An 11,531-nucleotide genomic window follows, 5' to 3' on the forward strand; every position below is an offset into this window, starting at 1 on the left:
TTCCTAAATGCTTCCTCTCCCTACCCCCACCCACTATCATGATCCCAATTCTACCTTACAAATCTGGCTAGACCAGAGGATGTACACTGGCACAGATAGGAACTGGAAACACAGGGAATCCAGGAAAGAGGATCCCTTCAGGATCAGTGCTGAGAGTGGAGATACCAGGAGGGTGGAGGGAAGATGGGGTCAAAAGGGAGAACCGATTACAAGGATCTACATATAACCTCCTCCCTGGGGGATGGACAACAGAAAAGTGGGTGAAGGGGGACGCCGGACAGTGTAAGAAATGACAAAAGAATTATAATTTATAAATTATCAAGGGTTCATGAGAGAAGGGGGAGCGGGGAGGGAGGGGAAAAAGGAGGAGCTGATACCAAGGGCTCAAGTAGAAAGTAAATGTTTTGAGAATGATGGCAACAAATGTACAAATGTGCTTGACACCACGGATGGATGGATGGTGATAAGAGTTGTACGAGCCCCCAATAAAATTATTTAAAAAAGAACTAACCAAGAAAAAAAAAAGATTAAAAAGAATATTTTTACAAATGAAATCACTGTGATCTGAATAATACCCTCTAAAACTTTTATAAATGCAACTATGATTGTTTTACTTTCATTTTCAATTTTACTTCAGAACCACATAGACGTATTGGAAGAGCCCCATAGAGCTCAGAGCCCCAGTTTCCTGACCCCTGATCTACACAACCCCTGATCTGACAAATGGTGCTGTGGGTGAGGCATCAGGTTACTTCATCCTAAGGTCAGAGGTTCCAAACCACCAGCCACTCCATGGGAGAAAATGAAGACTGTTTGCTCTTGGAAAGATCTATACCCTCAGAAATCCTAGATCAGGTGTCCTCATACTATGGCTCGCGGGCCACATGCGGCCTGCTGAGGACATTTATCCAGCCCACTGGGTGTTTTTGCCCCATTTGCTTTTTTACTTCAAAATAAGATACGTGCAGTGTCCATAGGAATTTGTTCATAGTTTTTTTTAACTACAGTCCGGCCCTCCAATGGGTCTAAGGGACAGTGAACTGGCTCCCTGTTAAAAAAGTTTGAGGACCCCTGCCCTAGATAGAGTGTCTATGAGTTGGAACCAACTTCGTGGCAATAGGTTTGGTTTGGGGATCTGGATTATGTAAGACTGCTCAGCTTCACCAGCTGTTGCATGGGAGAAGTATGTGGGAGTCTGCTTCAGTCAAACATTGTTGTTGTTGTTGTTGTTGTTGTTAGGAGCCCTCAAGCTGGTTCTAACTCATAGCAACCCTATGTACAACAGACCAAAACACTGCCTGGTCTCGGGACATCCTCCCAATCATTATTATGTTTGAGCCCATTGTTGCAATCCTTGTGTCGGTCCATCTTCTTGACAGTCTTCCTCTTCTGCATCTGGAAACCCTAGAGGGCAGGTCTTTAGGGTTGCTAGGAGTTGACATCCACTCAAGGGCAACACATTTTGCTGCAGTTGGTTCTGTTAATGCTCTCGGAGAACAGAGGGTGTCCTATGGGAGAAAAACCAAACCAAACCAAGAATCAAACCAATCCCACTGTCACCGAGTCAATTCAGACACATGGCGACCTTATATAAGGTTTCTGAGACTTGGTCTATCTTGATGGGAACAGATGACCTCTTTCTCCATAGGAGTAGCTGGTCGATTTGAACCGTCAACCCTGTGGTTCACAATCCAACATTTATCTCACACCACCACTAAGGTGTCGGAAGAAGAAGAAATAAAAAGGCCTTATTGCTATTGAGTTACTGAATGGATTTCAACTCATAGCCACCCTATAGGATAGAATAGAATTGCCCCCCATGGGTTTCCAAGGCTGAGTTTATTTATTTTAATAACTCATTTTACTGGGGGCTCTTACAGCTCTTATCACAATCCATACATCCATCCATTATGTCAAGCACATCTGTACATTTGCTGCCATCATCATTCTCAAAACATTTGCTTTCTATTTGAGCCCTTGATATCAGCTAATTTTTCTCCCTCCCTCATGAACCCTTAATAATTTATAAATTATTAATTTCTCATATCTTACACTGTCCAACATCCCCTTCACCCATTTTTCTTTTGTTCATCCCCCAGGGAGGAGGTTATATGTAGATCCTTGTAATGGGTTCCCCCTTTCTATCCCACCCTCCCTCCACCCTCCTGGTATCGCCACTCTCAGCACTGGTCCTGAAGGGATTCTCTTTCCTGGATTATCTGTGTTTCCAGTTCCTGTCTGTACCAGTGCACATCCTCTGGTCTAACCAGATTTGTAAGGTAGAATTGGGATCATGATAGTGGGGGGCAAGAAGCATTTAAGAACTAGAGGAAAGTTGTATGTTTCATCGTTGCTACCCTGCACCCTGACTGGTGGGTTGTGAGTTTTTTTCGGAGCAGACAGCCTGGTGTTTCTCTTGAGGAGGGCTAGTGGGTTTGAATGACTGACCTTGTGGTGAGCAGCCCAGCATGCAGCCATAGCTCTTACACAGAATTCAATGGAGGCTGAACCTATGCGGAGACTCAAACATGGACTTCAGCCTGCCATGTAAATAAACCGTGACCTGAAGAACTGAAGCTGTTTTTTGGTTTTCTGTGTGTTTTTCTGTAGCCCTCTGTAAATGTAGTGCTCAGACTTTAAGCTCCAATACAAAGGCTGGACTGTGGAGGATTTATCCTTTCTGACTCCTGGTGAGTTTGATCATTTCCGCCCTGCCTTCGCCAACTCACTGGGCAAATCATATCACCTTCTGAGTCTCCGTGTTCTCATCTGTGAAATGGGAATGGTATCAGCGTCGACTTTGTAGGTTTGGGGATGGGGCGGGCAACAGAAGATTTACACGAAGCAGTTAGTGCTGGGCCGGCACAGAGGGATTACTGTAAGGTGACCAGATGTTAACACTGGCAAAGCGGGACACCATTGATAAAACTCATATCCTGGTGAAATAGCCACATGGCAGCCGAAAACCGTCTACCCTAGCTTGTCGTGCATTCTTTCCAAAAATCGGGACTTTTTAAAAACGCCGCAGGATGCGGAAAAATTGTTCAAAATCGGGACTGTCCCACCCAAAGCGGGACGTCTGGTCACCTTAGTACTGGCTGCTTTGCCTCGTCTCGTTCTTTTTAGTCTATGGGAGGAGGGATGTCCCCTGTCCAGCCTCTTTGTAAAGTTTAAAAATAATTGACGACAACACAGCCCACCCAGCACAAGCCTTCCTAGGGCCGGGTCACACCCTGGAGGGCAGAAGGCTCAGAGAGGGTGCAACGTCCGAGGCCACACAGTCAGCGTCGGTTGGGCTGGATGATGACCCCGAACCACACTGCATCACCACTTTGACCTCTCTGGTCAACCAGCCGCCCATGGTCGCGTTAGGGTGGACGGCCGGGAGCCTGCACAGCGTCCTGAGCTCAGCGGACACACCCAAGAGGGCGCCGATCCGACCGCCGCACGACCGCGACGCCACCCTCCAGGGGGCGCCACACGCTTCCGGCGTGTGTTCCGGTTCCGGCTGCTCGGGCCCTGCTGCGGCGCGCACAGCGTGGTGGGAGCGGCGATGGCGGACAGCTCCGTGGCGGAGCAGCTGCTCCGGCGGCTGGAGGCGGCCGATGGCGGCCTGGACAGCGCGCAGCTGGCGACCGAGCTGGGCGTGGAGCATCAGACGGTGGTGGGCGCCGTGAAGAGCCTGCAGGCGCTGGGCGAGGTGAGCCGGGCCTTTGCCGCTGCACACCTTCCGTGGCGTGGCCCACCGAGGCCCGCCCCCAGGCCCGCCCCTCGCAGGGGCATTGCGTTCTAAGTGTGTACAGGCCGGGGTGCGCGGCGGGCGGCGGGGACAGGGGTGTCTGCAAGCAGTGTGGCTCTTGGCCTACCACGCTCATGCGAATGCAACAAACGTCCATTGAGGTAGGTTTGGCCTCGGGGGAAGGGAGCGTGGCGTTCTGAAGGGTCCAGTCGGATGGGGGGTATGCTCACACGACCAGAGTGGTGGCCAGAGCACAGAGACCCCAGAAGTGGCGGTCGACCGAGCTTGTAAAGGTCTGGGCGACTCCTGGCGAGGTGGCAGCAGCCTCGGCTCGCACTGAGGCTGAGCCATCAATGGTAGGAGGTTGCCAAGCAGTGGCAGAATCCAGAGGCAGTACCCCTGGCAGAATCTGTATCTGCCACCCCGGGTACTGGGGAGCCATGGCAGTAGGGGGAGCCAGGAAGCACAAGCAGGCTTCAGGGGCTGTCCGAGTCACCTTTGGGCAGGATGTGCCAGGGCAGGACTGGAAGTGAGGGGACAGGGGCAGAATGGTACATCCTCGAGGTGGAGGGGACAGTGGCTGGCAGCAAGAGGCAGCTGAGACAGAGCAGAAGCAAGCCCTTCGCTTCAGGGCCAGACAGGAGAAGCATAGGCCATAGGACCCCAGGAGGAGGGCCCCAGAATCCCATTGCAGGGGGCTGGCTGGACCCCTGAGGCCAGGATTCAAGGGACAGGTCTGTGCTCTGTGTGATCTCAGCTTTCTCTATCCTTTACCCAACCCGAGGACAATGACATGTGTCTCCTCATTTTGTGGATGTGGCAACTGCTGCGTGGCGGCATCGTTCAGTAATTTGGTCTCCAAAGAGTCGGGGAAGCCTGCCTTTGAGATTGGACCCCTGTACTTTGGAGCCCGAGCTCCTCCGTGTGCCCCGCAGTCCAAGAGGGTCATCAGCCCAAAGGAAGAAGCAAAGCTGGTGTGTGTGTGTGTGTGTGTGTGTGTGTGTGTGTGTGTGTACGTACGTGCTTGTGCAGGGTGACAGTATCTTAGTACAGGGATAGTGACCATTGGGTATGTCACAGAGGATTCAGTGGTGACAGTTTGATGTGGTTCAACCCAATGACTACTGCTAATGAGAAGCTGTCTTAGTTTTACAGAATATACCATATATTAAGCCCTTTTCCGTGTTCACAGGCACTTAGGCATTACGGGAACCCTGGTGGCACAGTGCATGGAGCGTGTGTGTCGTAATGGGTTTTGCAATAAGCTGCCGACAGATTGGCAGTTCAAATCCACCAGCTGCTCTGAGGGAGAAAGATGAGGCTTCCTCCTCCGGTGGAGTTTGAAAGCCTCTGAACTGCACATAGGGCAGTTCTCCTCTGTCCTACAGGGTCACTATGAGTCAGAGTCATCTCAATGGCAGTGATGCCTTTTTTGGTTGGTGGCTCACCTGTTAGGCTTCTAATCAGGCCAGCAGTTCAAACTGGCCGATCCGAGGAGGGGGGGAACGAGGCAGGCTACCTCTGTAAAGATTTCGTCTTGGAAAGTCTTCAAACAGTTTTCTATTGGGAGGGAGGGGGGAGCTGATACCAGGAGCTCATGTAGAAAGAAAATGTTTTGAAAAGGATGATGGCAACCTATGTGCAAATGTGCTTGACTCAACGGATGTATGGATTGTCGTAAGAGCTATAAAGAAAAAGTTCTCTATTCTCCACAGTAGTGCTCCCCGGGAGAGCCCATCATTATCCATCTCTTAAGGAGGAAACTCAGGGAGGATAGGCAGATTTCCTGGAGTTGCACAGTGAGTGAGGAACAGAGCTAGGATTAGAACTGAGGCTTGAGGGCCTGTTGGGTCCCCCAACCCTGCTCCTGTCTCCTTGACCTCCTTCCCTGCCCTCATCCGGGAACCTCAGGCTCCTGGTTTGTCCCAGGGACTGTCCCCGACCCTTGGGACACTGAGGCGCTAACATGAATCCGTTCACCGGAGACCTTTGAGGCTGTCACAGGTTCAAAAGATAACAGTAGGAATTTGTTCTCTGCCAATCCACAGCTTAGAACTTGACCTCACTGGGGCAGGAGATTGTGGGCTATCCCTGTAACCCCCCGCTCAGCAAGAGGAATGCCACAGGCTACTCAGTGGAGATGTGAGCACAGGCAGCTGGCACTGAGGCTTGTCCCCAGTAATGGGGGTGGGCCTGGTTCTGAACCCTGCCCCTGCCTGTGTGCCCCTACACACACACACACACACACACACAGACACACACACACACACACCTCACTCTGCATCTCCCTGCAGGTCATTGAGGCCGAGCTGCGTTCCTCCAAGCGCTGGGAGCTCACCGCCGAGGGTGAAGAGATTGCCCGGGAGGGCAGCCATGAGGCCCGTGTGTTCCACAGCATCCCCCCGGAAGGCCTGGCTCAGAGTGAGCTCATGGTAAGGGCCGGGGACCGGGGCAAGCCCTGGGTGGCGGTGGGGGCAGCCCTGGGGCCCCACCGATGATGGCAGCCTCTCCCCTAGCGACTGCCGAGCAGCAAAGTGGGCTTCAGCAAGGCCATGTCCAACAAGTGGGTCCGCGTGGACAAGAGTGCAGCGGATGGTCCCCGCGTTTTCCGAGTGGTGAGTCCCTGCAAGTGGGCGGGTGTGCAGGAGGGCAGGGAAGCAACCAGGCCCTGGCCCTCACCTCCACTCCCGGCCCCTCCTCACTGCAGGCGAGCAGCGTGGAGGATGAGGTGCAGCGGCGGCTCCGCCTGGTCCAGGGTGGGGAGGCTGAGAAGTTGGGTGAGAAGGAGAGGAGTGAGCTCCGGAAGAGAAAGCTCCTGTCTGAAGTGTGAGTGTGCCAATGTCACCTATGAGGGCCCACAGCTGGGGCGGGGGGTGGGGTGGGGAGAGGGCTTGGGGCTCCCCTCCTCCAAAGCCACGTAGGTCCTATAGTAAGAGTGATAAGAACACAGCCCACAGTACCACCTGCTAGCTATGTGTCTCAGCCGAGTCCACTGGTGTCTCTAGGCCTCTGCGTCCTTACCTACAACCAAGAAGGTCCTGTTCTTGAGGGGCAGCTGGAGCAGGACTGCCTGGCCCAGCACGATCCCTTTCCAGGCTGCCTGGCTGCAGTGGCGCCAGCGTTCCCGCTCTGTGCTGAGGACGGCACAGCGTGCTCCCAGCCAGCATCTGCTGAGCGAATGAGCCTGAGGAGCTGGGAGCGGGGTGGAGGTGGGGGGTCAGGAAAGAGGGTTTCGCGTGGTGCCAAGTGCTGGCAAGGAAACAAAGCCAAATGACTTGTTGTGGGGTGGGGTGTTGCGGTCAGTGAGGGGTAGTGGGCGAGGCCTCTTAGGGGAGGCAGCCTTGGTACCCACTCCCCTGCTCCGGCCACAGGGTCCTGAAGACATACTGGGTGAGCAAAGGCAGCGCCTTCAGCACCAGCGTCTCCAAGCAGGAGACAGAGCTGAGCCCCGAGATGATTGCCAGGTGAGGGGGCCGCCCGCGAAGAGGGGAGGGGCCCTATGGGAAGCTGGGGTGGTGGGGCCAGCTCTCATCCAACCTGACCCCCGCACTGCCCCCCCAGCGGCTCCTGGAGGGACCGGCCCTTCAAGCCCTACAACTTCTCGGCCCACGGCGTGCTGCCCCACAGCGGCCACCTGCACCCCCTGCTCAAAGTCCGCACCCAGTTCCGGCAGATCTTCCTGGAGATGGGGTGAGCGTGGGGCCAGTGGCAGGGCCCTGCCGGGCAGGGGCAGGAACAGGACAGGGCAGGGCAGTCAGGCTACGTCTCCCACCAGCTTCACCGAGATGCCCACGGACAACTTCATCGAGAGCTCCTTCTGGAACTTTGATGCGCTCTTCCAGCCCCAGCAGCACCCGGCCCGAGACCAGCATGACACCTTCTTCCTGCGAGGTGGGTGGGCCCCGCAGGCATGGGCCTGCTGCTCTTACAGGCAATCTCCTGGGGCTCGCCCCAACACCCATCAGTGGCAGCGCTTGCTGGGGGCCTACAAAACCTAGCCAGCTGGCCCCCTCAAACTCTGTGAGTTCCTCTCTCCACCTCCTCACCCTGTTCTTTTCCTTCAACACACCAGGGCCTCGGGGCCTTTGTCCGGGCTGTGCTTGCTGCCTCCTCTGGTGTCATATCTCACATGTATCTTTCATGCCCGTGCTCTAACAAAACCAAACCCACCACCACGGAGGCAATTACGACTCACAGGGACCCTATATAGGATTTCAGAGGCTGTCCATCTCTGTGGGAGTCGGCAGCCTCATCTCCCCTGAGCAGCGGCTGGTGGGTTGGAACTACCAGCTTTGCAGTCAGCAGCCCAGCACCTAACCCCCAGGGCCACCAGTACAACTTCTGTGAAAGTCCTCATCTTCCGGCTCCGTCCTTGAGGCCGGGTTGATTGCATCTGAAGTTCTGAGCAAGTAAGCAGGCGCCCGTGGCGGCGGCTCTTGTCCTAGTAGGAGGGCAGGTTGCTCCTCAGGTTCCTGTCTAGAGAAACCTGGTCTGCACGCGGACCTGCCACAAATGCGGCCATTCGTAGGAAGTAGTACTGATAGCCTGTGTTGCAGTGAGGGTGCTGAGGCAGAGAGAGGGGAAGTCACCCATCCGGGGTCACACAACTTGCATGTGGTAGAACCAAAGTCCAATCTCAGGCTTCTAGGCAGGCCAAGGCCATCTCTCCCATTGACAGCCAAGGCACAGCCATGGATGAGACAGGGATGTCCCTGCCCTGGTGGTACCAGTGTAGCCTATTGGGGGAGAAGAGTATTAGCTCCCCAGACCTATTACTGCCATTGAGTCAGTGCCGACTCAGAACAAGCCTGGAGGAGAGGGTTTTAATTGACTGTAACTGTACGGGAGTGGAACTCCTAATCTCTCTCCTGAGGAGAGGCCGGTGATTTTGAACTGCTGAACTTACTGTTAGCAGCACCATGCATAACCACTCTGCCGCTCCCTCAGCATCTGCATAGTGGGGCGGAATCTGAACCCCACTGCCATCAGTCTATCCCGACCCGATGGAACCCTGTAAAACTGGACCTTGGGTTTCCAACAGCCTCGTCTTTCCGCCAAGGAACCGCTCGTGAGTTAGACCCACTAGCCTTTCTGTTAGCAGCCCAGCGCTTACCTCGCTGGGTCACCAGCATTCCTTTGCCTGGTGGTGGCATCAGCAGGGGAGCACGGGGCTGTGGCGTCGAAGTCGAGCATCTCGCCTTGGCAAGTCTTCATCAGGAAGGGGGTGGTTAGGCAAAGACCAAAGGCAGGAGAAGGCAGCAGGCAGGTGGCTGGCGGAGGAAAGCTCCAGACAGAACAGCTACTGCAGAGGCTGAGCCTGGAGGAGAGGAGAGGGATCAATCCAGCAGAAGCCACAGGGCCTTGTATGCAGTGCACAGATTCAGCCTCACGTGCAGTGGGAGCCATAGAAGGTTCTGGGCAGAGGGGGCTGTTCCTGACGCAGGTTCTGGCCGCTCTAGGAGCAAGGGCCTGGCTGCAGGGTTTCCATCTGTCCTCCATGTAGTCAGTGGCGGCAGGCCTCTGCGGGTAGATGCTTGTTGACCAAGCTGTCGGTGCTCTGCTCCCGTCAGATCCCGCTGAGGCACTGCAGCTCCCGATGGATTACGTTCACCGCGTCAAGCGGACCCACTCTCAGGGTGGCTACGGCTCGCAGGGGTGAGGCAGGCCCCGGACCAGGCGTTGTGGGAGGGAGGACAGGTGGATTGAGGGGTGGGGGGTAGGGGGTGTCCAAGAGCCCAGTGTAGACTCCTCCACATTCCCTCCTGAAGGTACAAGTACCCCTGGAAACTGGATGAGGCCCGGAAAAATCTGCTGCGCACACACACCACGTCAGTGAGCGCCCGCATGCTCCACCGCCTTGCCCAGAAGGTGGGTCCTGGCCCATGCAGGTGGGTGTTGGTGAGGCCCCGGGAGTGTCACCTGCACCTGCTGCCCTAACCCCCGGGCCTGGCTGTCATTCCCAGAAGCCCTTCACACCGGCCAAGTACTTCTCCATTGACCGCGTGTTCCGGAACGAGACCCTAGATGCCACGCACCTGGCCGAGTTCCACCAGATCGAGGGGGTTGTGGCAGACCACGGCCTCACCCTGGGCCACCTCATGGGCGTCCTGCGGGAGTTCTTCACCAAGCTGGGTGAGCAGGACAGCACGGGTGGGCAGCCCTGGCTAGGCAGCACAGGCAGCCTTGATGGCCAGCCTCATCTCGGCCTTCTCCCCATCCCTCTCTTGCCCAGGGATCACCCAGTTACGCTTCAAGCCGGCCTACAACCCCTACACAGAGCCTAGCATGGAGGTGTTCAGCTACCACCAAGGTACTAGCGGTGGAGGGGTTGGCCTCCCACCGACTACCGACGCCACAGCCTACCTGAGCCCAACACCAGGCCTGACACCATCTCCCAAGTGTCCTTTCTGTCCCCTTTTCAGGTCTGAAGAAGTGGGTGGAGGTCGGAAACTCCGGGCTCTTCCGCCCGGAGATGCTGCTGCCCATGGGGCTCCCTGAAAACGTCTCAGTCATCGCATGGGGCCTCTCCCTGGAGCGGTGAGTGCCCGAGCTAGCCGCGCAGTCCTCTGCTGCCTGCGGCTGGTAGGACAGCTGTGGGCAACCTTCATGGCATCCATTCATTCCTTCACTTGGCCCGGCCTTCAGCGTGCTTGTGAGGGTGCTGGTCTGCCCTGGCCTTGTGCTCAGGCCGAGGTGGTGCTGAGGTTCCTACCAGTGGAGTGAGGAACAGTGTACTTAGCAAGATAGAGCAGCAGATTCCACAGATGAAATCGAGGGTGTGGCCCATGGTAGTGAGGAGGAGGCAGGTGTGGTTGGAGAAGCCCCCCTCCCCCAGTAGAGGCAGCTGAGCCTGCAGGGAAGCAAGAATCAGCCCTGTAGCTATCTGGGAAAGGTGTTTCTGGCAGAGGCCCTGCAGCCTTGTGACAAGAAGGACCGCAAGCTGCCCACAGGCTGGGGCAGAGGAGAGGAACCGATAGATCAAGCAGGGCCTGGTAGCCAGGAGGAGGAGGAGGAGGAGGCAAAGTGGGGGCCTGGGGAACTGTGAGCAGAGAAAGAATGGGACCTGGCCTAGCTGTCAACTCTGCCCTCTCCCCCACCCCAGCCCCACAATGATCAAGTATGGCATCAACAACATCCGGGAGCTGGTGGGCCACAAGGTGAACCTGCAGATGGTGTACGACAGTCCCCTCTGCCGCCTGGACACCGAGCCAGCGCACGCCCAGATGCAGGAGGCTGCATGACGTGGGCCCCCAGGAAACCCACCTTCCTCCCATCTCCCTCCTGCTCACCTCCTGTGAATCTCTCCGTAGTTAACCCCTTCTATTTATGGGGCCTCTGTGAGGCCAGCCCCCGTACCCCACTACCTCTTCTTCCCCACCTGCCTCAGGGGAGCAGGAGCAAGTTCCATCGACCTTCATGATCTGCTCCCCAACAAGGGTGAGCCACAGGTTGGCTGCTGGCTAATAAAGTGGGCCGTCGCCCTCATCTGGTGCCTTTCCGTTGAGTGCAGGGTCTTTGACACTCAGCCTGCCCCATGGTGTTGGCCAGTCTAGGTGCTGGGACCGCATGTAAGGGGTGGTGGGTTAGGGTTCTTGGATATGCGGGAGCCCTGGGAGGACTAGGGCCATCACCCACTGCTGCAGCTCCCATTTTAGGGGAAAGCAACAGTCTCTCTGCCCCCTCTAGAGGGCAGTACTTGGGAGTGGTGGGAGTCTGGATGAGAAGGGAGAAGCTGTTCTTTTCAGCAACGATTTTCTCAGCAGCACCAAGCCAGCAGAGTGGAGTAGAGCCC

The 11,531-nt window shown here is 55.8% G+C and overlaps 1 protein-coding gene across 2 annotated transcripts; it reads left to right on the plus strand.

The window, feature by feature from the left end:
* The first annotated feature begins 3,553 nt into the window (after positions 1–3,553).
* On the plus strand, positions 3,554–11,237 carry FARSA (phenylalanyl-tRNA synthetase subunit alpha). 2 transcript variants are annotated; one of them, XM_004715507.2, is made up of 13 exons: positions 3,554–3,700; positions 6,034–6,171; positions 6,256–6,354; positions 6,447–6,565; positions 7,111–7,203; positions 7,301–7,429; positions 7,515–7,630; positions 9,310–9,394; positions 9,508–9,607; positions 9,703–9,871; positions 9,972–10,049; positions 10,162–10,276; positions 10,842–11,237. In XM_004715507.2, the coding sequence occupies exons 1-13, from the start codon at positions 3,554–3,556 to the stop codon at positions 10,978–10,980; spliced, it is 1,527 nt and encodes a 508-aa protein (XP_004715564.1). In that variant the 3' UTR covers positions 10,981–11,237. The 2 variants fall into 2 exon arrangements, with proteins under 2 accessions (XP_004715564.1, XP_045145648.1); XM_045289713.1 differs by lacking the exon at positions 3,554–3,700 and adding an exon at positions 3,859–3,900.
* Positions 11,238–11,531: the final 294 nt, after the last annotated feature.

This window comes from Echinops telfairi, unplaced genomic scaffold (genome assembly GCF_000313985.2).
Source record: "Echinops telfairi isolate 266 unplaced genomic scaffold, ASM31398v2 ScPeMD7_30;HRSCAF=105, whole genome shotgun sequence".
NCBI classification, from domain to species: domain Eukaryota; kingdom Metazoa; phylum Chordata; class Mammalia; order Afrosoricida; family Tenrecidae; genus Echinops; species Echinops telfairi.